Source organism: Stenella coeruleoalba, assembly GCF_951394435.1.
Source record: "Stenella coeruleoalba genome assembly, chromosome: X".
In the NCBI taxonomy this organism is placed as follows: domain Eukaryota; kingdom Metazoa; phylum Chordata; class Mammalia; order Artiodactyla; family Delphinidae; genus Stenella; species Stenella coeruleoalba.
The window spans coordinates 123,179,279-123,205,008 of NC_137152.1; the positions used below are offsets into that span (position 1 = coordinate 123,179,279).

General features: G+C 36.5%; 1 protein-coding gene across 1 annotated transcript; it reads right to left on the minus strand.

The window, feature by feature from the left end:
- Positions 1-382: 382 nt before the first annotated feature.
- Positions 383-24,882, minus strand: CLIC2 (chloride intracellular channel 2). Its single transcript, XM_079910850.1, has 6 exons — positions 24,614-24,882; positions 18,158-18,267; positions 17,907-18,032; positions 2,485-2,591; positions 1,679-1,860; positions 383-921 (listed from the first exon to the last, which is right to left on the minus strand). Exons 1-6 carry the CDS (start codon positions 24,668-24,670, stop codon positions 760-762), a joined length of 744 nt encoding a protein of 247 aa, XP_079766976.1. The 5' UTR covers positions 24,671-24,882; the 3' UTR covers positions 383-759.
- Between the last annotated feature and the right edge of the window lie 848 nt (positions 24,883-25,730).

The following is a 25,730-nucleotide window of genomic DNA, read 5'->3' on the forward strand; positions in this document are numbered from 1 at the left end:
GTGGTCCAGTGGTTAAGACTCTGAGCTTCCACTGCAGGGGGCATGGGTTCCATCCCTGGTTGGGGAACTAAAACCCACATGCCCCACAGCATGGCCAAAAAATAAATAAATAAATTTTATGTAAATCCCACCAAGACCTCTAAAAACACCTCTCTCTCTTTTTTGAGGCTGAACTTTGTTTCTCTTTTGAAGGAGCAAAAGTAAAGTTCAGTTTTTGTTTTCAGATTTGAGTGATTTGATTGTATTTTAACATGTATATTTGAGTACATATAGTAATGGAACATTTTAAATTCTGTAGAAAGATTTGTGATTATCCTTTAAGAATGGTTTACTTTACCCTTTAATGGACAGCAACAAGAACTTTTGGTCAGTCAGATTTCTTGGTAAAATTGTTTTAATGGTTTAGATGTAAATATTTCTGAGGAACAGCTTGAGACTGTGACTGTGTGTCACTTGTAACTTCAGCCATCTGTTGAGCTTGCACACATGATGCATTCCAGCGAAAGATACTGATACTTTCCATATCATGTAAGATCGCAGTGGTTGTGCCATGGGAATTAAAAGGCAAAATGAAAATATGAAGACCTTTAGAATACACAGTGAGCAGATAGTTTGGATTAGCTAGATGCAGAAAATATAGCATTCTTTTTCATAAGAAAGCTGGATAGAGGAAACCATATTTTCCATATTCTTATTTCCAAAAGATTTTCTAATATGATAACAAGTGAAAAGAGAGGTTTTTCTACTGAAAGAGCTGTCCTAACTCTTTTGCTTAGCCACACTTGCATAGGTGTTTTCAATTTCTTTGTCTTCAGGACACGTGTGGGTAAATTCTTCACGGGCATAGGCATTGTGGAGATAGCGCCAGACTCCTGAGAATTCTCCTGGAATGTCGAAATCACGGTATTTCTTTGCAGCAACCTAAGGTTTTGGAAAAAAAGAGGAAAAAGCAATTGGTAGGGGCATCAGTAAAATGCCTAGTGTGTAAAAACATATGTCAAAAATTAGGATCATTGAGGACGTGTTACCTACACAAAAAGTACTACAAAATAAACTTAAAGAATCTTGGATTTACTATTTTAATGTTTTGTCTACAAATGTAGACAAAACTCCATGCTTGTAATCATTTTTATTACATTTATGGTGTATTTAATTATGAATGTTTAGAAGAAGGAAGCACAGAAAAAGAGCACAGATCTTTTCACTGTTTAGGGTTCGACAGTGTCTTACTTCTTTATGTATTCTTTGTGTCTGGCATAGGACCTGAGATAAAATAAGGTCTGTTCAATAAAAACTTGTTAAATGAACAATTAGTTAATAATAATATTAATAGCTCACTTTATTATCACTTGCTATGATCCAGACACTTTTCTAATATTCCATATGCCTTAATTTAATTTTCTCAACAGTTCTGTGAAATGGGTACTATTACCCTTGTTTTATAGACAAGACAGTGGAAAACACCTTCTGATTTAGGAAGAAAGAAACAAGAAGTTTTTATGCTTCCCAGAGAAGATCATTATGGATTTTTCCTCTGAGGAGAAAAAGGAGACATACCCTATGCATAATGACGATGACAAAGCCCTCATATAAAAACTCACACTGAATGGTCACTGTGCTTCCTGTTGGCAACTCCCAAACTCCTCTCAATCATTCAGCCTGCCCTAGGAAGACTTACTTTAATAATGTTCAGTTTGGGTAACAAACTGCAGTCAGCCAGTGTCAGCTGATCCCCATCCAAGAACAATCTTCTGGAAACTGTGAGTTCCTCAGCACTGTCTGGATCAATTTCATCTAGAAGTGGGGTGTTCAAGTAGTCATCCAGACGCTTAAATTCTTTGAGCAGAGATTTTTCGAAATCTGAGGCAATGAAGTCAAAGGGTTGCTTATATATAAACGTGCAGTCTCCCAACATGCTTCTCACACATTAACTAGAATGCTCAGCTACCCACTGATAAGACAGAATCAGGTGTTTAATCAAATGGTGAGTAGACATATTTTTGGACTCTTCTTGAGGAGGTAAATTGGGAGGAGAGTCAAAGAAAAAGAAAGGTAATATATATTATCACTCAAGAAGAGTCAGAAAGTGGAATCAGAGACTAATAGCTCTCATGATTCAGAGAATAGTAAACCTATTCGAGAGTGTTTGTGAGAAATGGTAGGTGCTATGGTTTAAGAAACCTTAAAGGTACACAAGACTGGGAAAGTTGGGGGGGGGTTAAGAAATACAGTTCAGCAGTTAGTTCACCCCTGGCATGTCAATGTTCTAATAGAGCTAAGTTGGTGATTCCTATATTGAATATTAGATTCTAAATCCAATAAAACTTCATGCAAGGAATTTCAGAAGAGAGAACAGAGAGTGAGATGGAGAGTATTCCCCAATATATACTATATATTCAGGAAAGTCCTATTTTAGTTGAGTCAGAATATGAGAGTGAGCATGTGAGTGAGAAAAACGAAAAGACTTAAAGAAAGGTATCTTACTCTTATTTGCCTCCTTTTGTGCGTTCTTAATGTATGCAGAAAACTTGGCAAAGAGGTTACAGCCCACATCAAAAGACTCCTTGTTCTTGGGACTCAGGTGAGGATACCTTAAAAAGAAACATCACTGCACATAACATTCACCCATAACAAGACGTAGACCTGGTGTCTTTGTTGCACTCTACTGAGAGAAGTTTTGGAAAATTGTGCTGGAAACTGAAGGTGCTGAGAAACCTTTCACTGGAAATATGTTTTTTTCCCACTCTGAGAATACTTTAGCTTCTAAAGTTCACAGGGAAACCAGCTGTTTGGAATTCAAAGCTCATTTATCTATAGAAACAATGTTTCAAATGGCTGTTGGGTCCCCATACTTGCTCCTAAAAGCCTGTTTGGCAGAAGATATGGTGGTAATAACGTTTTCAAAGATAAGTAGTAGGAAAAAACATGGCTTCAAATAACAAAATACATAAAAGAATGAAGAGGATGGAGAGGATGGGGGAAAAGTAGCCAAGATGTCCTCCTCTTAGTAATACAAAGTTAATTTAGCATAATAAATTAAAGTAATGTAATAATGTAATTTACCACATTAACAAATTAAATAAGGAAAACCGTATGGTCATGAATAGATGCCCCAAAAGTGTTCAGTGAAAATCAATTCCTATTCATAAAACCCCACACTAGCAACTAGAAATGGTTGAGCCAAACACTTAGCCATCTTCTTTGATCCCTCTTTCTCTCCATGCCCACATTTGATCCATTAGCAACTCCAGCCAGACTACCTTTCAAAATGTATCCAGAATCTGTCCACTACTCACCACCTCCACTGCTCCCTGCCTGGTCCAAAGCCTATATTACTGCAACACTTTTTGATTATCCCCCCTCTCCCATGCTTATCCCTCACACTCCCAGGATATTCTCCACCTGCTGCCAGAGCAGTCATGTTAAAACTTAAGTCATATCATTTCTCTTTCCTACTCATTACCTTGCAATGTCTCCATATCATTCACTCAGAGCCCAAGTCTTCACAGTGGTCTACAAGGGCCAGTGTGATCTGACCCAAGCTTACCTTCTGCTCTCATCTCTTCTTGCTCTCTTCCTTACTTCACTTCACACTGACCTCCTTGCTCTTCTTCAATAGGCCTGACAAGCTCCCACCCCAGGTCCTTTTCACTTGGTCTGCCCCTAAATAAAGTGCTTTGCCTCATTTATGCACATGGCCCTCTCCCCCTCTTCTTTCAGGTATTTTAATCTGATATATCCTCCTAAGTGAGGACTTTCTCTGGCCACCTTATCGGACATTGCAACCTCTCCCCTGGCCCTAACACTCACTACTTCCCTCCCTTGCTTTACTTTTTCTTAGTATTTATCATCATCTAAAATAGTTTATATTTTGCTTTTTATCTTGCTTATTTGCTGTCTTCCTTAACTAAAATGTAAGCTCAGCTAGGGCAGAGAGCTTTTGCCCATTTTATTCACTGACGTGTCCCAAGTGCCTAGAATAGTACCTGACACTTATTAAGTACTCAGTAAATATTTGTTAAATGAATTTATTAATTTCTTTAACTTGGTCAAAAGTATCCATCAAAAATTTTCAGCAAGCATCATTTTAAATGGTGAAATGTTAGCACTATTTCCTTTAAAATCAGTAAATGATGAAGATAATCATGATCACTACTGCACTTCAACATTGTGCTGAATGTACTGATCAGTAAGACAAGAAAAAAACATCATTCTAAATGGTGACTCTACAGTTTTTACATTAAGTTTAGGAACAAGACAGAAATGCCTACAATTACTATTATAGTTGACATTTTTTTGAGGATTTAGCAAGTGGAGGAAGACAACAACATAAAGCAATCAGTATAATTATTGTAAGAGAAGTAACAATATAATTGTATACTTAGAAAAACCAAGAAAGTATAGAAAAACAATTACTAGAATTAATGAGCTATTTTGGTAAGATGGCTAAATACAAATCAAACATTAAAGAAATAGCTTTTCTATGTTAGCAATAACCAGAACAAAATGGAATTAGTAGCATATTCCACTTACAATAGTGACAAAAGTATAAAATATTTAGAAATAATTTAATGCAAAAGGTATAGAATCAATATAAAAAAAACACTACAAAATCTCATCAAAGAACATAAAACAGACATTTAGGTTCATAACCTAAGTGTCCATCAGTGGATGAATAGATAAAGAAGATGTGGTTTTACACACACACACACACACACACACACACACAAAGTGGAATATTAGCCATGAGAAAGAAGGAAATCCTGCCATTTATGCCAACATGAATGGATCTTGAGAGCACTATAGTAAGTGAAGTCGGACAGAGAAAGACAAATACTGTATGAATCACTTATATGTACACTCTAAAAAAGCCAAACTCATAAATATAGAGAGTAGAATGCTGGGGGCTGGAGGAATTGGGGAGATGTTATTTAAGAGTAAAAACTTTCAACTAGTAAATAAATCCAAGAAGTCGAATCCGCTGCATAGTGATTATAGTCAACAATACTATATTATAAACTTCAAAGTTGCTAATAGACTAGATCTTAACCATTATCATGACTAAAAATAAATGATAATTATGTGATGGAATAGAGGTGTTAGCTGATGCTATGGTGGTGATCATTTTACACTATATAAATGTATCGAATCAATTTGTTGTATACCTTAAACTTACACAATGTTATATGACAGTTATACCTCAATTTTTTTTTTTTTTTTTGGTACGCGGGCCTCTCACTGATGTGGCCTCTCCCTTCACGGAGCACAGGCTCCGGACGCGCAGGCTCAGCAGCCATGGCTCACGGGCCCAGCCACTCCGTGGCACATGGGATCTTCCTGGACCGGGGCGCGAACCCGTGTCCCCTGCATCGGCAGGTGGACTCTCAACCACTGTGCCACCAGGGAAGCCCTATACCTCGATTTTTAAAAAAGAACATAAGATGATACCCAAACAAATACTCAAATCATGTCCTCTGATGGGAAGAAGTCACATCATAAAAATGAAATTTGTATAAATAGTAATACAAATTAAATGTGATTTCAATTAAAACCCAATAGTATTTTGTAAATTGAGGTAAAATTCACATAATATGCAACTCACCATTTAAACCATTTTAAAGTGTACAATTCATTGAGATTTTTAGTACATTCACAGTGTTGTGCACCCATCACCCCTATCTAGTTCCAGAACATTTTCATCACTCAAAAAGGAAGCTGTGTTCCCATTAAGCAGTTACTCCCCATTCACTCCTAGAATCACTAATCTTTCTGTCTCTATGGACTTGTTTATACTGGACATTTCATGTAAATGGAATCATAAAATGCATGGCCTTTTGTGTTTGGCTTCTTTCACTTAGTATAATGCTTCGAGGCTCATCCTTATTCTAGTATGTATCAGCACTTCATTCCTTTTTATGGATGAATAATATTTCATTGTATGGATATACCACATTTTGTTTATCTGGTAATCAGTTGATGGACATTTGTGTTGTTTTCAGCTTTTATCTAGTGTAAATACTGTTGCTATGAACATTTGTGCACGTGTTTCTGTTTGAATATGTATTAGAACTAAGAAATGAATACGCTAAAGTTGCAGGATACATGATTAATATACAGAAATCTGTTGCTTTTCTATACTCTAATAAAGAACTATGAGAAAGAGAAATTAAGGAAACAATCCAACTTACAAGTATGTCAAAAAGAATAAAATACCTCAGAAAAAATTAACCAAGGAGGTGAAACACCTATACTCTAAAAACTATAAACATTGATGAGGGAATTTGAAAATGATACAAAGAAATGGAAAAACATCTTGTGTTCTTGGATTGGAAGAATTACTATTGTTAAAATGTCCACACTACCCAAGCAATCTACAGTTTTAATGCAATCCCTATCAAAATACCCTGACATTTTCCACAGAACTAAGAACAAATAATCCTAAAATTTACATGGAACCACAAAAGACCCCCAAATACCAAAACAATCTTGAGAAAGAAAAGAACAAAGCTGGAGGTATCACAGTCTCTGACATCAGACTATACTACAAAGCTACAGTAATCAAAACAGTGTGGTACTGGAACAAAAACAGACATAAATCAGTGGAATAGAATAGAGAACCAAGAAATAAACCCACACACATATGGTCAAATAATCTCCAAAAAAGGAGACAAAAATATACAATAGAGAAAAGACAGTGTCTTCAATAAGTGGTCACAAAGAAAGAAAACTACAGGCCAATGTCACTGATGAACATAGATGCAAAAATCCTCAATAAAATACTAGCAAACAGAATCCAACAGCACATTAAAAGGATCATACACCATGATCAAGTGGGGTTTATCCCAGGAATGCAAGGATTCTTCAATACACACAAATCAATCAATGTGATACACCATATTAACAAATTGAAGAAGACAAACCATATGATCACCTCAAGATGCAGAGAAAGCTTTTGACAAAATTCAATACCCATTTATGATAAAAAACCCTCCAGAAAGTAGACATAGAAGGAAATTATCTCAACATGATAAAGGCCATATATGACAAACTTACAGCTAACATCATCCTCAATGGTGAAAAACTGAAACCATTTCCACTAAGATCAGGAACAAGACAAGGTTGCCCACTCTCACCACTATTATTCAACATAGTTTTGGAAGTCTTAGCCACAGCAATCAGAGAAGAAAAAGAAATAAAAGGAATCCAAATCAGAAAAGAAGAAGTAAAGCTGTCGCTGTTTGCAGATGACAAGATACTATACATAGAGAATCCTAAAGATGCTACCAGAAAACTACTAGAGCTAATCAACAAATTTGGTAAAGTAGCAGGATACAAAATTAATGCACAGAAATCTCTGGCATTCCTATTCACTAATGTTGAAAAATCTGAAAGTGAAATCAAGAAAACACTCCCATTTACCATTGCAACAAAAAGAATAAAATACCTAGGAATAAACCTACCTAAGGAGACAAAAGACCTGTATGCAGAAAATTATAAGACACTGATGAAAGAAATTAAAGATGATACAAATAGATGCAGAGATATACCATGTTCTTGGATTGGAAGAATCAATATTGTGAAAATGACTATACTACCCAAAGCAATCTACAGATTCAATGCAATCCCTATCAAATTACCAATGGCATTTTCTTACAGAACTAGAACAAATCATCTTAAAATTTGTATGGAGACACAAAAGACTCCGAATAGCCAAAGCAGTCTTAAGGGAAAAAAACGGAGCTGGAGTAATCAGACTCCCTGACTTCAGACTATACTACAAAGCTACAGTAATCAAGGCAATATGGTACTGGCATAAAAACAGAAACATAGATCAATGGAACAAGATAGAAAGCCCAGAGGTAAACCCACGCACCTATGGTCAACTAATCTATGACAAAGGATGCAAAGATACACAATGGAGAAAAGACAGCCTCTTCAATAAGTGGTGCTGGGAAACTGGACAGCTATATGTAAAAGAATGAAATTAGAACACTCCCTGACAGCATACACAACAATAAACTCAAAATGGATTAGAGACCTAAATGTAAGACCAGACACTATAAAACTCTTAGAGGAAAACATAGGAAGAACACTCTTCGACATAAATCACAGCAAGATCTTTTTGGATCCACCTCCTAGAGTAATGGAAATAAAAACAAAAATAAACAAATGGGACCTAAGGAAACTTCAAAGCTTTTGCACAGCAAATGAAACCATAAACAAGATGAAAAGACAACCCTCAGAATGGGAGAAAATATTTGCAAATGGATCAATGGACAAAGGATTAATCTCCAAAATATATAAACAGCTCATGCAGCTCAATATTAAAGAAACAAACAACCCAATCCAAAAATGGGCAGAAGACCTAAATAGACATTTCTCCAAAGAAGACATACAGATGGCCAAGAAGCACATGAAAAGCTGCTCAACATCACTAATTATTAGAGAAATGCAAATCAAAACTACAATGAGGTATCGCCTCACACCAGTTAGAATGGGCATCATCAGAAAATATACGAACAACAAATGCTGGAGAGGGTGTGGACAAAAGGGAACCCTCTTGCACTTGTTGGTTGGGATGTAAATTGATACAGCCACTATGGAGAACAGTATGGAGGTTCCTTAAAAAACTAAAAATAGATTTACCATATGATCCAGCAATCCAACTACTGGGCATCTACCCAGAGAAAACCATAATTCCAAAAGATACATGCACCCCAATGTTCATTGCAGCACTACTTACAATAGCCAGGTCATGGAAGCAACCTAAATGCCCATCAACAGATGAATGGATAAAGAAGTTGTGGTACATATATACAATGGAATATTAGCCATAAAAAGGAACAAAACTGAGTCATCTGTTGAGACGTGGATGGATCTAGAGACTGTCATACAGAGTGAAGTAAGTCAGAAAGAGAAAAAGAAATATCGTATAGTAATGCATGTATGTGGAACCTAGAAAAATGGTACAGATGAACCAGTTTGCAGGGCAGAAGTTGAGACACAGATGTAGAGAACAAACATATGGACACCAAGGGGGGAAAACCGCGGTGGGGTGGGGATGGTGGTGTGCTGAATTGGGCGATTGGGATTGACATGTATACACTGATGTGTATAAAATTGATGGCTGATAAGAACCTGCAGTACAAAAAATAACGAACAAACAAACAAAACAACTAATACTAAACTTCCTTTGGGTTATTTGTATGGAAATATGTTAATATAAATATTTTAGACATTTCATGAAATTTCTAAAAATCTTATATGTTCTGGTATAATGTTATAAGTCATAATTCTAGTTATGACTTTAAAATGTATATCTCAGAAATAATTAAATGTCCTTGTCAATTGAATTATTGTGAACTTTCATCAAATCTTTTTTTTTTTTTTTTTGTGGTATGTGGGCCTCTCACTGTTGTGGCCTCTCCCGTTGCGGAGCACAGGCTCTGGATGTGCAGGCTCAGCGGCCATGGCTCACGGGCCCAGCCGCTCCGTGGCATGTGGGATCTTTCCAGACCGGTGCACGAACCCGTGTCCCCTGCATCAGGAGGCAGACTCTCAACCACTGCGCCACCAGGGAAGTCCATCATCAAATCTTTAACTGTGGTCATTTTTAAGTCTTTTGTCATTTGCAGACAGTTCTGGGTGTACTCTCTGTAAATGCAGAAATGTTCCTATAAAAGGGTTTCATCTTCAAGGCATTCATGGAAAAGACTCTGACAAGTACAGATTTCTGGTAACTGACTATACTGCTGAACTGAATGAATAAGCATTTTCAGAACTCTAATGGAAAACTAATGAATTCATAAAAGTGCTAACAAAAGATCAAGATGAAAAAAAATTAATTACATGGGACTGAGTGAACTGATGAGGATGATTAAAATTTTTGTGACTTTCTGTTTGAATTTAAAAAAATCCCACAAGGGCTCAGAGGCAAAAAATATAACAATCAATTTTCACTGCAAAGTAAAGGAGTTGTTACAGTGGAGGATGACTGGACTGAATGTCAATATTATGACATAGTATGAGTGTGTTTTGTGTTTGGTAATTGCAATCATTGCTGTGGTCATCCATTTACAATGCTTGGTGTCAGTTTATTTATCTCTTGTAAAAATAAAATACAGTGTGTGTGTGAAAAAATGGGCATTGTGGTTTTGATTTTCATTTCTATAATGACTAATGACATTAAGTATCTTTGCAAGTACTTATTAGCCACTTGTATATATTCTCTGGAGAATTGTCTACTCAAATCCTCTTTCCATTTTAAAATTAGGTTGTTTGCTTTCTGTTAGTGAGTTGTAAGCGTTCTTTTATATATGTTGGATACTAGTCACATACAAGGGAACTGCCATAAGGCTATCAGCTTATTTTTCTGCAGAAACTTTGCAGGCCAGAAGGGAGTGACATGATATATTTAAAGTTATGAAAGGGAAAACCTACAACCTAGGATACTCTACCCAGCAAAGTTATCATTCAGAATTGAAGGAGAGGTAAAGAAATTCTCAGGCAAGAAAAAACTAAAAAAGCTCATCAATACTAAACCAACCCTAAAAGAAGTGTTAAAGCGTCTTCTCTAAGTGGAAAAAAAATATTCTTTTTCTCTTGCTGCCTTTAGAATTCTCTCTTTATCTTTAAACTTTGCCATTTTAACTATGATATGTGTTGGTGTGGGTCTCTTTGGGTTTATCTTGTTTGGGAGTCTCTGTGCTTCCTGTACCTGGAAATCTTTTTCCTTCATCAGCTTTAGGAAATTTTCAGCCATGATTTCATCAAATACCTTTCTATCCCTTTCTCTCTTTTCTCCTTTGGGGATCCCTATAATGTGAATATTAGTACACTTGATGTTGTCTCAGAGGTCTCTTAAACGTTCCTCATTAAAAAAAATTTCTTTCTACTGTTCTGATTGGGTTATTTCCATTATTCTATCTTCCAGATCATCTAACTTTTCTATTTTCTTCTTTTGCTGTATGTGCTTTTGGTGTTATATCTAAGAATCCATTGCCGAATACAAGGTCTTGAAGAGTTACCTCTATATTTTCTTCTAAATGTTTTATAGTTTTAATCCACACATTAGGTCTGATATATTTTAAGTTGATTTTGGTATATGATGTGAGGCAAGGGTATAACTTTATTCTTTGGCATGCCAATGTGAATATCTAGCTGTCCCAGCACCACTTGTTGGAGAGACTATTCTTTCACCCTGGAATGGTTTTGGCACTCTTGAAAATCAATTGACCACCGATGTATGGGTTTAATTTTGGACTTTCAATTCTATTCCAATGGTATATTATTATGCAAGTACTGATTGTTTTGATTACTGTAGCTGTGTAGTAAGTTTTGAAATCAGGAAGCATGAGTCCTCCAATTTTTTGTCTTTATCAAAGACTATTTTAGCTATTTGTGATCTCTTGCAATTCCATATGGATTTGAGGATTGGCTTTTTCATTTCTGTAAAAACACCATTGGAATTTTGGTTGGTATTGCATTGAATTAATAGATCATTTTGGGGAATATTTCTACATTAATATATTAGGTCTTCTAATCCATGAACATGGGATATTTGTATAGGTTGAATTGTGTCCCCCCCAAAAGGTATGTTGAAGTCATAAACTCCAATACTTCATAATGTAACCTTATTTTGAAATAGGATTGTTACAGCTGTAATAGTTAAGATGAGGCCATGTGGAGTAAGGTGGGCCCATTAATCCAATATGACTGGTGTCCTTAAAAAAGAACACTTTATGAAGAGACAGAGACACAGGGAGAATGCTATGTGAAGATGGAAGGTTGGAGTTATGTATATATAAGGTAATGATTGCTGGAAAACCATGAGAAGCTAGGATGTTATTTTAGCAATTGTTTGTAGTCTTCATGTACAAGTCTTTCTCTTCCTTGGTTAAATGTATTTCTAAGTAGTTTATTATTTTTGATGCTACTGAAAATGGAATTGTTTTCCTAATTTACTTTTTGGATGATTCATTGACAGTATATAGAAATAAAATTATTTATTGTATTTTGATCTGTATCTTGCAACTGTGCTGAATTTTTATTAGTTCTAATAGTATTTCAGTGGACTTTAAAGGATTTTCTACATAAAAGATCATATCTGCCAATATCACTTTACTTTTTCCTTTCCAATTTGGATGACTTTTATTTCTTTTTCTTGCATAATTGCTCTGGCTAGAACTTTCAGTACAATGTTGAATAGAAGTGGCAAAAATGGCATATTTGTCTTGTTTCTGACCTTAGGGAGAAAGTTTTCAATCCTTCACTTTTAAGTATGATGTTATCCATGGGTTTTTCATAGATTCCCTTTATCAGGTTAAGGACGCTCCCTTTTAGTCCTAGTTTGTTGAGTATTATCATAACATGGTATTGGATTTTGTCAAATGCTTTTTCTGTGTCAACTGAGATGATCATGTGTGTTATTTTTCCTTTACTGGTGCTCTTTTATTTCTTATATGACTTTGAATTACTTTCTAATGGCCTCTCATTTCTGCCTGAAGGACTTCTGATAGCATTTCTTGCAGAGCAGGCCTACTAGCAACAAAATCCCTCAGTTTTCGTTCATGTGGAATGTCTTAAGTTCTCTTTCATTTTTGAAGGATATTTTTGCCAGATATTGAATTCTTGGTTGATATTTTCTCTCTCAGCACTTTAAATATATCATCTCTCTGCCTTCTGGCCTCCATGATTTCTGATGAAACTTATCTGTTAATCTTATTGAGAATCCCCTCTACATGATGGGTCATTTATTTCTTGATGCTTTCAAGATTATGTCTTTGGCTTTGGCTTTAGATAATTTTATAATAATGTATCTTGGTGTTGATCTCTTTGAGTTTATTCCACTTGGAGTTTGTTGACCTTCTTGGGTTAATAGGCTTGTGTCTTTCATTAAACTTGGGAAGTCTTCAGCCATTGTTTCCTCAGATATTCTTTCTGCCTCTTTCTCTCTGCCATCTCTTCCCTATCATGTGTATCTTTGTACATTTTATGGTATCCAACAGGTCTGTTAAGCTCTGTTAATTTTCTTCCTTTTCCTTAGACTGGATACTCTCAATTAACTTATGCTCAGTTTTGCAGATTCTTTCTTCTGTCTGTTCAAATCTGATGTTGAACCCTCTAGTGAATTGTTCATTTTAGTTATTGTACTTTTCAACTCCAGAATGTCTATTTGATTCCTTTTTATTATTTATATTTTTTTATTGATATTCTCTCTTTATTGAGACATTGTTTTCTTGATTTCCTTTAATTCTTTGTCCATGGTTTTCTGTAGCTATCTAAACATATTTAAGACAATTGATTTAAAGTCTTTGTCTATTAAATCAGGGTCTGGGTTTCCTCAGGGACAATTTCTATTAATTTCTTTTTTTCTGTGAATGGGCCACACATTCTTGTTTTTTTTTTTTAAGAAGATGTTGGGGGTAGGAGTTTATCAATTAATTAATTTATTTTTGCTGTGTTGGGTCTTCGTTTCTGTGCGAGGGCTATCTCTAGTTGTGGCAAGCGGGGGCCACTCTTCATCGTGGTGTGTGGGCCTCTCACTATCACGGCCTCTCTTGTTGCAGAGCACAGGCTCCAGACGCACAGGCTCTGTAGTTGTGGCTCATGGGCCTAGTTGATCCGCGGCATGTAGGATCCTCCCAGACCAGGGCTCGAACCCGTGTCCCCTGAATTAGCAGGCAGATTCTCAACCACTGTGCCCCCAGGGAAGCCCCTTGTTTTTTTTTGACATACCTTATATATATATTTTGAAAATAGGACACTTTAATATTATAATGTGGAAACTCTGGAAAACAGATTCTTCCCTTCCCTTCCAACAAATAGGGTTTGTTGTTGCTTTTTTTGGGTGTTGTTGTTTATTTGTTTAGTGAATTTTCTGAAGTATTTTTGTAAAGTCTATTCTTTCTTGTGTGTGGCCACTGAAATCTTTTTCTCATTATCTTTGGTCAGTTATTGATTTGACAGAAATTTCCTTAAACTCCTGGAAGCAAAACAAACAAAGATACAAACACACAAACAAAAAACCAAGGGATAAAAAGCTCTCCTGGTGTTTGTGAGCTGGCTCTGTGTTTGGGTACTCCTTCAATGCTTAGGTATGCAGTTTATAATTCTGCCTTAGCCTTCACTTTCTACTTGTGTGGTGCCTGAATTTAGCCAGAAGTGAAAGCTTAAAGTCTTCTCAGGTTGTTTTTTCTGCGCATAGGTCGAGACTTGGGCATGTGCTTGGACTTCTAGATCCCCTAGAATACATTAATTTAAAGCCCTTATTCCACTATCTCCCAAGTGTCTCAGCCTCTTTATTTTTTTAAAAATAAATTTATTTATTTATTTTTGGCTGCGTTGGGTCTTCATTTCTGCACGCAGGCTTTCTCTAGTTGCAGCGAGCGGGGGCTACTCTTCATTGCGGTGCATGGGGTTCTCATTGTAGTGGCTTCTCTTGTTGCGGAGCATGGGCTCTAGGTGCGTGGACTTCAGTAGTTGTGGCTCGCGAGCTCAGTAGTTTTGGCACGTGGGCTCAGTAGTTGTGGCACATGGGCTTAGTTGCTCCATGGCATGTGGGATCTTCCTGGACCAGGGCTTGAACCTGTGGCCCCTACATTGGCAGGCAGATTCTTAACCACTGCACCACCAGGGAAGTCCCATCTCAGCCTCTTTTATTTGCAGACTTTTCAGTTTGTCTATTGCTTTCTCCAAGTTTTATTCCTTGTCCCATGTGGCAGTGGCTAATACATTTGCTTCTAAACGCCTTCCATGAGTGCCAACAGGGAAGCTGCCTCAGCCCTGAGGAAGCTCCAAAGTAGGTGAAAAAAAAGGCAAACCCTTGAGTCAATCCCTCGAGGTGCCACCAGGTCAAACCACACAACCACAGTTATTTGAGAATAAGGTCCATATCCTGTCCTCTGGTACGAGCAACCTGTTTCTGCAATGTGGACTGCTCTCTTTAAGGCTTCTAAAGAACTGAGTAGTTGAGGATGGTAACAGGGTAACCTAAAATGCCACAGGGCTCTCTTACTGAAATTTTGCTTCTTTATTCTTCATTAAGAAACCCCAGACTGCTTGTAAACTTTTGGTTAGATTCCAGAGTTCTGGCAAAGTTGATTCTGACAGCTTTTGCTGGGCTATTAATTGTTATTATGGAGGGATGACATTTTGGAGTTCCCTACTCCACCATTTTCATTGATGTGGGTATCTAACAGGTTTTAAAATTTTAGATGAAACAAAGATTATATGGAAGAGCTCTGGTATTCAGCAATGTGGCAGACTAAATAACCACTCTGGAGGACCTTGTCAAAAGAAAGTTCATTTTAGCATTGTTTGTAACACCAAAACTTGGAATATATCTTCCAGCTGTTTTCTCCAACAATGGTAACTATTATGAACCAGGGATGTGTTATCCTATATTTCCTTTTAAAAATGGAAAATTTTATTCCAGTTATCCAATTCCTGCTCCACCACTGACTATTGCATGTGTCAAGCAGAAGGTGGAAAGAACTTGTCTTTTAATTTATTTGACTGTTCGACCATTAATATCTAAGAGAGATGTTGCGCATCACTCAAAGATCCTGGACTTTGAACTGGATGCAGTAACTGTAGGGGACTTGGGAGTTATCTCTCTTGGGAGTAAGTGTGTTCCATGTATGGGAATAAGGATACACACATTTATTTGGATGGTCAGAGGGGCAGAATATGGAAGATAACACAGTTATGTACCACTTTCTCCCTCTCTCTCTCTCCCTCTCTCTCTGTCTCTCATTAACTGAATCTTATTTTATTAGGGATGGCAATAAACATGGATGAAAACTATGTTTCCTAGCTTCCCTTTGTATTTAGGTATGACTATGTGAATTACTTCTGAATAATGAGATGTTAATGGAAATTGTTGAATGTGGCTTCTGTGAAAGCTCCTTAAAGCTGACTTGCATCTTTTGCCCTTTGCCCTTCTCCTTCTTCCTGTGTGGGAGTTAGATCTGTTGCCTGGAATTCCAGCAGACATATTGTCACCGTGAATTAAACTTAAGACCGGAAAACTCACCTGAAGAATGGCAGAAAAGAAATATTAGATAGAGCCTGGGTCGCCAGTGAAATTATGGAGCTGTCATTCTACCCCTACAATGCCTCATTCTTGGTGTCTTATTATGTAAGAAAAATAAAACCCATATTTATCTAAACCACTACTTTTTGGGCCTCTAGTTAGAGTTGAATGCAATCCCTAAATGATACATAAGCTAAGAGAAAATCAGAAGAATCTGACAAGGTAATTCACAGAACAAAACCAAATGCTCAACCAACATGTGTAAAGATGTTCTAATTCACCTATTATTCAGGGAAATGCAAACTAAAGTATCAGTGAGATATCACTACACCCGTCAGGTTGCCATGAATTTTAAAAGAGTGATAACGCATAGTACTACAGATATGTGGGAAAAGTGTATACTTATACACTGATGGATAAAGCAGTAAAAATTTTAAAAGATATGTACCATTTGAATTTTACTCCTGGAAATCTATTCCACGGGAATAAATACACCAGTACATAAGGACATATGAGCAAGGATGTTATTTATAGCACTGTTTGTAGTGGTAAAAAACTGGAAGGAAAGGGAATTTGTTATTGTGCTTATATGAACATAAAAACGGGTATGGAAAGATAACACAATAGATTTTTTCACTAGTTAACCTTTGGGAGCAAGAAAAGGTTGGAGAGGTGGTTTGAGGGGAGGCAGTAGTAGAGGAGGATGGATGAGGAGAAAAGAACAAAATAAGACTCAACACTTGGAGCCGGTGCTTAAAATATAAGAAGCCACCAATAATGGATGAAAGAGACATAGTATAGGTACACAGAAAAGAATCTAAAATAGTATCCCTAATTTCTTAGGTAGGAAGAATTTTGGACCGATAGAACCTGTTATTTATCATATGTATGTGTAATGATTAAGACATTATTTTTTAGAGCAGTTTTAAGTTTACAGCCAGACTTCTGACCAGTGAAAACTGTGGGATAATAAGTGAGTGACGTTTTAAGACACTGAGTTTGTTGCACAGAAATAAAAAATGAATACAGTAGGCTTATTGTTTCCAGATACTATCCTGGGTGGGCAGAGACATACAGCTGTCATTCAAGTGTAGACAGTGGAGTTATGGCCTCTGGCTAACTGTGAGAGACCTGTTTCTTGGTTTTCTTGTGTTGGGTATGTTCTATCTTCATGCCATCAGTGGTATAATGGACTAGTCCTGACCAGTCCTCATGGACTATACAGTGCTATTACCCCATGCCCTCGCTCCTAACCCACCATAGGTTTCTTCTCTATTTCTAGACTACAGAGAATTTACTTTCTTATTTTAAGCAAGCTATGCATTTTAAAAATAATTTGAAATATTATATTGACTGTCTTTGTGTATTTGAAGTTGAAGGGGGGAAGTTTATGTGTGATAGACATAATATTTCTCAACCTGTAGAGCTAAGAGATCAGACTGAATTAAAGGCTATTTCAAAATTGTAGATCTTCTGAGGGCTCTACAATAAAATAAGTCTGACTTCTGTCAGTATAAATGTCCCCAAACTTCATTATGGATCAGATAACATGGATAAAATTAAATGTGGCCTAAATTTACTTGTCCTCCCTAAATTTCCAAGTCTATCCTTTGCCCATTCCTAATATACTACTTGCATCACATAAAGTTTTAATAGCTTTACATATGTTAAATAAATAATTATGTAGTAAAGTTTTCTAATCATACATGGAGTGATCGGGGGATCTTTGCAAACTTTTCTAGAAAGATAGCAAAAGAGAAGTCTGAAATTGAAAAAGAGTTAGATGTTTAGAAGAATCCTCAATCTGCAATAAATAAGCCAATAAAATAGATTATCTCAAGAACAATAATATCCTGTAAAAATGTTGTACCTTGGAGGAGCCAGTGTGTGCTCTAGGAACTCCTCAATTTTAATGAAGTCTGTTTTCAACTCCTTGTTATATATCAGGAAGGGAGGATTTGTGCCTGGGGCTAAGTCCTTCAGCTCTTCAGGCTTTCTATGATTATTGAAAATAAGCAGAGTTAGGCCTCTAGATAAAGTACACATTATGCAAACACCAACATTGTATTGGTGTCTACTGATTTTAATCCCCAGAATGAAACATGTCCTGATTTGTCTTACCTGGTCATGTCAACGGTAGTCACATTGAATTTAACTCCTTTAAGCCAGAGGATCATAAAAAGGCGTTGGCAAAAGGGACAGTTTCCAATACTCTCCCCATCACTTCCAGCCTATTAAGATAAAGAAAGGCTTCATTCATTCATTTGCTCAATAAGTATGTATTGAGTGCCTGCTGGGAAATAAGCTAGTTGCTAGAGACAAAGTTGGTAGTCCTTAATCTCACGAATTCTACCATCTGCGGGCAGAGAGAGATAATGAAGCAAATAATTTCATTGTATGTAAAATTACCAGAGTGATGAGTACATAACAACAGAATGCTGACTAAAGACTATGTTCATTTTCCATTTTCATAGATCCTGCCAAATTTCCTTCTTGAAAGGTATATTCAGTATTTTCATTGGAACGTTGATTTCCTTATTCTGTGACTTGTTTGTTCATGACAATTTTATATTTATCTATTAAGGTGATGACCTTTTCCTTATTACTTTGGAAAAATTACTTGTATACTAAAGACACTAACTCTTTTTGATAAAGTTACATGTAATTTTTAAACAATGCCTTATGTAAAATTAAAATTTTACATAAAATCTTATATTGTTTTCCTTTATGAAATCTGGTTTTCCTGATCTGCTTACACAGCTGTTATGTACATCAAGATTGCAAAGAAAAAAATTACTTTCTTATTTTGTTTTACTATAAAGATGTTCCCTCATGTTTTCTTCTAGTAACTTTACGGTTTCATTTTTGCATTTGTTTCATCTATTTAGAATTTATTTTGGCATAAGGAATGTATTGGGACTCCAGATTTATTATTTTTATTTTATTATTTTACAAATAGTTAATAGTTGTCTTAACACCACTCATTTAAAAATTCATCTTTTGCTCAACATAGCAAATTATTAGAGAAAGGCAAATCAAAACTACAATGAGGTACCACCTCATACTGGTCAGAATGGCCATCATTAAAAGTCTACAAATAATAAATGCTGGAGAGGGTGTGGAGAAAAGGGAACCCTCCTACACTGCTGGTGGGAACGTAAATTGGTGCAGTCACTATGGAGAACAGTACGGAGGTTCCTTAAAAAATTTAAACAGAGTTACCATATGATACAGCAATCCTACTCCTGGGCATGTATCCAGACAAAACTATAATTTGAAAATGCACCTGTATGCTCATAGCAGCACTATTTAGAATAGCCAAGACATGGAAGCAACTTAAGTGTCCATTGACAGATGAATGGATTAAGAAGATATGATATATATATATATATATATATATATATATATATATATCCATTATATATATAATGGAATGGTATATAGAATATACATATATAATGGAATGGTATATATATAATATATACCATATATATATATATATGATGGAACACTACTCAGCCATAAAAAATGAAATAATGCCATTTGCAGCAACATGGATGTACCTAGAGATTATCATACTGAGGGAAATAAACCACACAGAGAAAGACAAATATAGATGTGGCTTATATGTGGAATCTAAAATATGACACAAATGAACTTATCTATGAAATAGAAACAGACTCATAGACATTGAGAGCAGACTGTGGTTGCCAAGAGGGGCAGGGGATGGGAGAGGCATGGATTGGGAGTTTGGGATTAGTAGATGAAAACTATTATATATAGAATGGATAAACAACAAGGTCCTACTGTATAGCACAGGAAACTATATTCAATATCCTGTGATAAACCATAATGGAAAAGAATATGAAAAAGGATGTGTGTATATATATATGTAATTGAATCACTTTGCTGTACAGCAGAAATTAACACCACATTGTAAATCAGAGACACTTCAGTGAAAAATGAGCACATCTTACTTTATGTAAATTATACCTCAATAAAGTGTATTAAAATGGAAAATTTCAAAAAGAAGAACAAAAAACCCCTCAAATAAATGATATTATGCAGCGATTGCAGACGTTGCAATGACAAAGGTAAGGGTATAACCATGGAAGGGAGTGCCTGAGAGATTATGAAGAACCAGGTCACTGGAGGACAGAAAGCCAAGGATGTGAGAGGACAGAGTGTTGGAAGGGTCATTTGTGTAGATATTAAAATCACCAAGAATTATGATAGGCATAGTGTTGAAGAGTGTGACAATGATCCAGGAAATAAAATCCTTAAGAAGTAAGGGAAAGTGACCTGGGATTGGGAAGACTACTATAACAAGGAGGGGTAGTGGTTGGTTTAGTCTGATTTTATGAGACAACCGAGATATTTCTCTGGATGGGAGAGATAGAATGGTCTGGAAACAAGAATGAGGAGCAAGGACATCTAAAGACATCTACCTCATCGCCACCCTCAGTGGTAATAGAAATGAGGAAGAAAGGGGAGCCTCTCCTTGAGAAGGCTATAGCTGATGTTGTCTCCTGAGGGGAGATCCAAGTTATAGACACCTCAATCTCAACATGTCCCAAAGTGAATTCTTTCCCTTTTCTTTACTCCACACACTTACCTACTCTTTAGAGTTCCTAATCCTGTGAAGTGCACTGCTATCTACTTTGGATTTGTGAATTGTGTTCCCCCCAAATTAAAATGTTGAATCCCTGTCCCCCAACGTGATGGTAGTTGGAGGTGAGGTGTTTGGGAAGTGATTGGTTTAGATGAGGTCATGAGGGTAGAACCCTTACGATGGGATTAATGCCCTTATAAGAAGAAACCAGAGCTCTCTCTCTCTCTTTTTCTTTCTCTCTTTCTTCATCTCCCCCAACAACTATGCATATAAGGTCATAGCAAGAAGGCACCTATCTATAATAAACCAGGAAGAGAGTTCTCACCAGAAACTGACCATACTGACACCTTGATCTTGGACATAATTCTTATTTTTTGGTAAATTTTCCTTTTCCTGGCAGTGAGTACAACAGAGGAAATAATGTTTATTGTTGCTCTTTTGTGGCGTCAGGGAGTGAAGAGGTATGGGAAGAGGCAACCACCTTGGCAGCTGAATTTCTTTTGTAACAGAAGTCAGGCTAAAGATCCAATCATAACTGGGGTTAGTGAATGGAAACTTGATTAGGCAGGAAGAAGAATGAAGTCTGATAATAGATACAGCAGGAAGGGTGGGTTGCCTTTGGCAAAAGGAAAGGCAAAACAGTGAGGTGTGGGGGAAATGTAGCACAATTTTACAGGAAAACTGAATTTTTTTCTGTTTATAATAATGCTGATTTAAAGTGCAACTACACAAAATGTATGAATATACAATGGAAAAAAGACAGGCTCTTCCATAAGTGGTGCTGGGAAAACTGGACAGCTACACGTAAAAGAATGAAATTAGAACGCTCCCTAACACCATACACAAAAATAAACTCAAAATGGATTAAAGACCTAAATGTAAGGCCAGACACTACAAAACTCTTAGAGGAAAACATAGGCAGAACACTCAAAAAATCACAAAAATGACAAAAATCACAGCAAGATCTTTTTGACCCACCTCCTGGAGAAATGGATGTGAAAACTACCACGATGTGGTCATTCACCAAAACAACTTTTTCTCTTTGCGTTTGTGATCTATGTTTCTAAACATGAAAAATAGTAATGGCTGGAACATCTGACATTTATTGAATGTTTGCTATGTTAACAACTACTGTGTCTTAAAAATTTATTTTATCTAATGCTTATAATGAAGATGATCCTGTGAGGTAGGTTCTGTCATTACTCTTGTTTTACAGATGAGGAAATTGAAGTTCAGAGAAGCTGACTTGCTCAAGTACACTCAGCTAGACAAGAGTTGATGACCCATACACTCTTCTCATGTAGCTAATCCAGGACTGTCTACTCCAAAATCCACACTCCTTAAACACTGCTTTATCCCATCTAATAGTTTTATTGGATTTTTTATTAATCAGTCTTTATAATAGTCTTTATGATAGTTCTAAGATAATTTGAAAATAGTCTGAACATTCAGAGAAGAGTATCATCTCTTTTTCTATTTTACATTTATCAATAAAGACAAAAATATTACATTCAGGATTTTGGCCCAAATGTTAGAGTCTATAATGTTATGTACAAATCTATGAAAACTTAATTTTAGACTGGTAGAGAACACAAAAACTCCATCTATCAATGAACAACAAACCAATAAGATAAACTCTGCATTTAGAGAAAACAAAATGTGTTCTTTTAGAAAATCCTTTGTTCTTAGTTCCTGGATATAAATCTTGCCGAAATCATTCAGAGTTGAAAGGCAATGTTTTCACTCACTCCATGGAACACATGGGGGGTGTGATATAAATTCTTAATTGTGTCAGGAAAGGACTTACTTTCTTGTAGGGATCCCATCAGTGGCATTGGGAAATTGTGGTAGGGTCCCCAGACATAGCTGGGGAAATTACAGACTCATTTAATCTTTAGAAAGATACCACATTATAAGGGAGATACAACTGGTAAACAGTAGTGCTTTTTAAATTTTCTCATTAACATTTTCACCCCTCTCAGCCCCTATTCCCCCTCTTCTATGAAACTTCTAGAGATCTTTGGAATCCATCTCAAAGCAAAGCAAAACAAAAACCCAGATCAGATGATACTAAAGGTTCTTCCAGAAAATCTGTGGCTTGTATCAATGTCATTAGATAAGCTAACATCTAGAGGATTTCATCTAATGAAATTCTGGGAAATGTTACTAAAAAGTGTGCCAAGTTGAAAACAATGAATTAAAATTATGCACAGCTATTTTAAGGGACTGGAATCTTGACCCTGCCATTTACTAGCTATGTGACCTTATGCAAAGCTACTTAGCTACTTTTTGCTTTAGTTTCTGTAACCATAAAATAGAGTTAATAATAAACCACTTAGCACAGCCCCTGCCATAAGTACTCAATAAATGATTAGGTTTTTAACCTGAAAGTTATTATTTAATTTAACATTTGCTCATCCAACGTGTGATTTCCTAACTTCCCCTGTCTCGATTACCATCCAAATTACGGGAAGTCTATGAAGATAAACACACAGATCAATGCCAACAACTGGTTAGAGGAGTTTGATTGGATTGAATAAACAAGTTTAGACAAAAGAAACTAGTTACCCTATGAAGAGACTTATTACCTCTGGTTTGGAATTGGTAGTTATAAGAAGTCAGTTAGGAAGTTAAGGCTTACTTATGTTGCGTCTGAGCAGTGACATGTTTTGCTAGAATCCAGAGATAGGAGAAGTAGCTCTTATGCCCCACAGTCAAGCAAACACTTACTTGGATTGTTTTGCTATGCAGGAATTCAAGAGTCTCCTATAATTTTGTAAAGGCTGGTTAATTATGTCCTTGATGTATATATGTGACCAGTTGTCAAATATTTTAAAATTATTGTAAAAGTATTACTTTGGCCAACAGATGTTTAACCTAAAATTTGGTAAGCACACCTTATTTTATGCCTTTGTAGGCCATCAAGAGGCGATGTAGTTTTAGAGGCAAGTTACTTAAACCTTATTTCCTTAGCTTACTTACCTAGAAATCATGAGGACAATATTACTAAAGTTTTGAGTACTATTACCACCACTGCTACTGATGATACTACTTTACTACTATTAACCTATCTTCTAAGTTGTTAGGACTAAATGAGATAATATACATAAAGTGTTACAAAAGGGTTAAGCATGATATAAGAGTTTGTTTTTATTATTACCATCCTCAATACTTCCAATAGTCAATGAAAATATAGAGAAAAATAGTTAATATAAGCAAGGATTTAGGAAACTATGTAATTTCTACTTGGAATAACCCGTGCAAAATTTTTCTTTTTCTTGATGAGCTAATTTAGAAACACATGTTCCTTTCTCCTGCTTTAGGGGTTTTCCAAAGGGCTTTTCTGAAATGTTAAGACATTAAAAAAAAAAAAGCCAAGGCAAAAAAACTCCTACTCATATAACAGGCACACAGACTCCTGGCTTTTTTCTCCTCTAGTGTCCGTTTGACCCTGCTGTGATGTTCATCCATTGTGGGAGAATTTTTGAAAGCTCTATTTGGACCATGTGTGGCAATGAGGCTCTCAGGCCATTCTTGGCCCTCTCCTCCCCACATTCAGGCCTTCCAAAACATATCTCATAAAACACAGATTATGAGAACTGGAAAGCCCTTAAGGATCATTTTGTCAGGCTCCTTTATTGTACAGATGGAAAAACAAAGAGGGAGGGAGGGATTTGTCCAAGGTTACATAGGAAGTCACTAATAATACAATTAACTTGTTCTAACTACCAGCCAGTCTAGTTGTCTTTCTACCATATCTTCTTGCTTTTTTCAGATGGGGTGTTTTTCTATTGTTATATAAGAGCAGCCAAACACCCAGGTATTCTTCTAGGACTCAGAGTAGGTATAAAATTACAAAATTATTTCCTATCTCTAGCTGAAATGTTGACTTAAAAAAAAAAGCTGAGGTCCAGTGTCAAGGAATAATACATTCTGTATGCTCTCATTACAGCTAGAAAACTTACCTTCACAAAAAGCTCAATTTCAGGGTCTGTTTGACTGCTGGGCCTCCGGTCTGCCATCTTTCTGTTTTTATTGCCAGTTTTCAGCCCCCTGCCTTCTGTGCAGTCCACAGTACTCACAGATTCTTTTCTTCCAGTTTTATCCAAAGGCTTAAATGAAGGTTGTGCTTTAAGAGGAAAGTCCAGCTTGTAATAGTCAGAGCTGGGCTAGTCTCTCTTCAAGAGGTGCAGAAAATTCTAGATGCTTGAGAGTAACTCTTGAATTTGTTCTCTTTCTTCCTCTTGACCTAACATTTGAATCAAGGAGGAGCCGATGGCGTGTGTATAAACTGGCTGGCTAGAAGGGTGGGGGAGTTTCCAAAGACGCTTCAATGCTATGAGTCAGCAGAGAGAAACACATACACACAAACACACACATGCAGTTTCGATATATCAAGCAGACCAGATGTTCTCTAGAGCTTCCCTTTGAATCCTGGGCTCCATGCCCAGAAAATGGCCTCTTATGCTGTTCTTGTAACCTGACAGCAGCAAAAATCTCTTCCAGGAAAAGGCCACAAGTGACTCGGGTTTTAGCATTGAAAAGGATGTTTATTTAATGACACTGTCTAAACGTTGGTTTAAAAAGAAGTGGGCTTCCCTGGTGGCACAGTGGTTAAGAATCCGCCTGCAAATGCAGAGGAGACACGGGTTCAAGCCCTGGTCCGGGTCCGGGAAGATCCCACATGCCACGGAGCAACTAAGCCCGTGCACCACAACTACTGAGCCACTTTGAAGCCCAACCCATAGGATGGCAGAAACATTTGCAAATCATATATCTGAGAAAGGTCTATTTTCCAGAATGCATAAAGAAACCTTACAAGTCAACAACAAAAAGATAAGCAACCCAGTTAAACAATGGGCAAAGGACTTGAATAGGCATTCCTCCAAAGCAGATGTACAAATGCCGAAGAGGCACAGGAAAGGATGCTCAACGTATTTAGTCATTAGAGAAATGCAAATCAAAATCACCATGAGATACCACTTCACACCCACTAGGATAGCTAATACAAGCAAAACGAAGCAAAAAAAACCCCAGAAAATAACAAGTTTTGGAGAAGATGTGGAGAAATTGGGACACACA

Bases quoted from the DNA above. Each gene is read 5' to 3' on its own strand.
- CLIC2 (XM_079910850.1), bottom strand. From the start codon at position 24,670: ATGGCAGACCGGAGGCCCAGCAGTCAAACAGACCCTGAAATTGAGCTT. The intron at 18,033-18,157 runs GTAAGACAAATC...CAATAATCATAG, and splicing joins ACTACCGTTGACATGACCAG to AAAGCCTGAAGAGCTGAAGG. The intron at 2,592-17,906 runs GTACAACATTTT...TTTCTTTTTAAG, and splicing joins CACACACTGGCTCCTCCAAG to GTATCCTCACCTGAGTCCCA.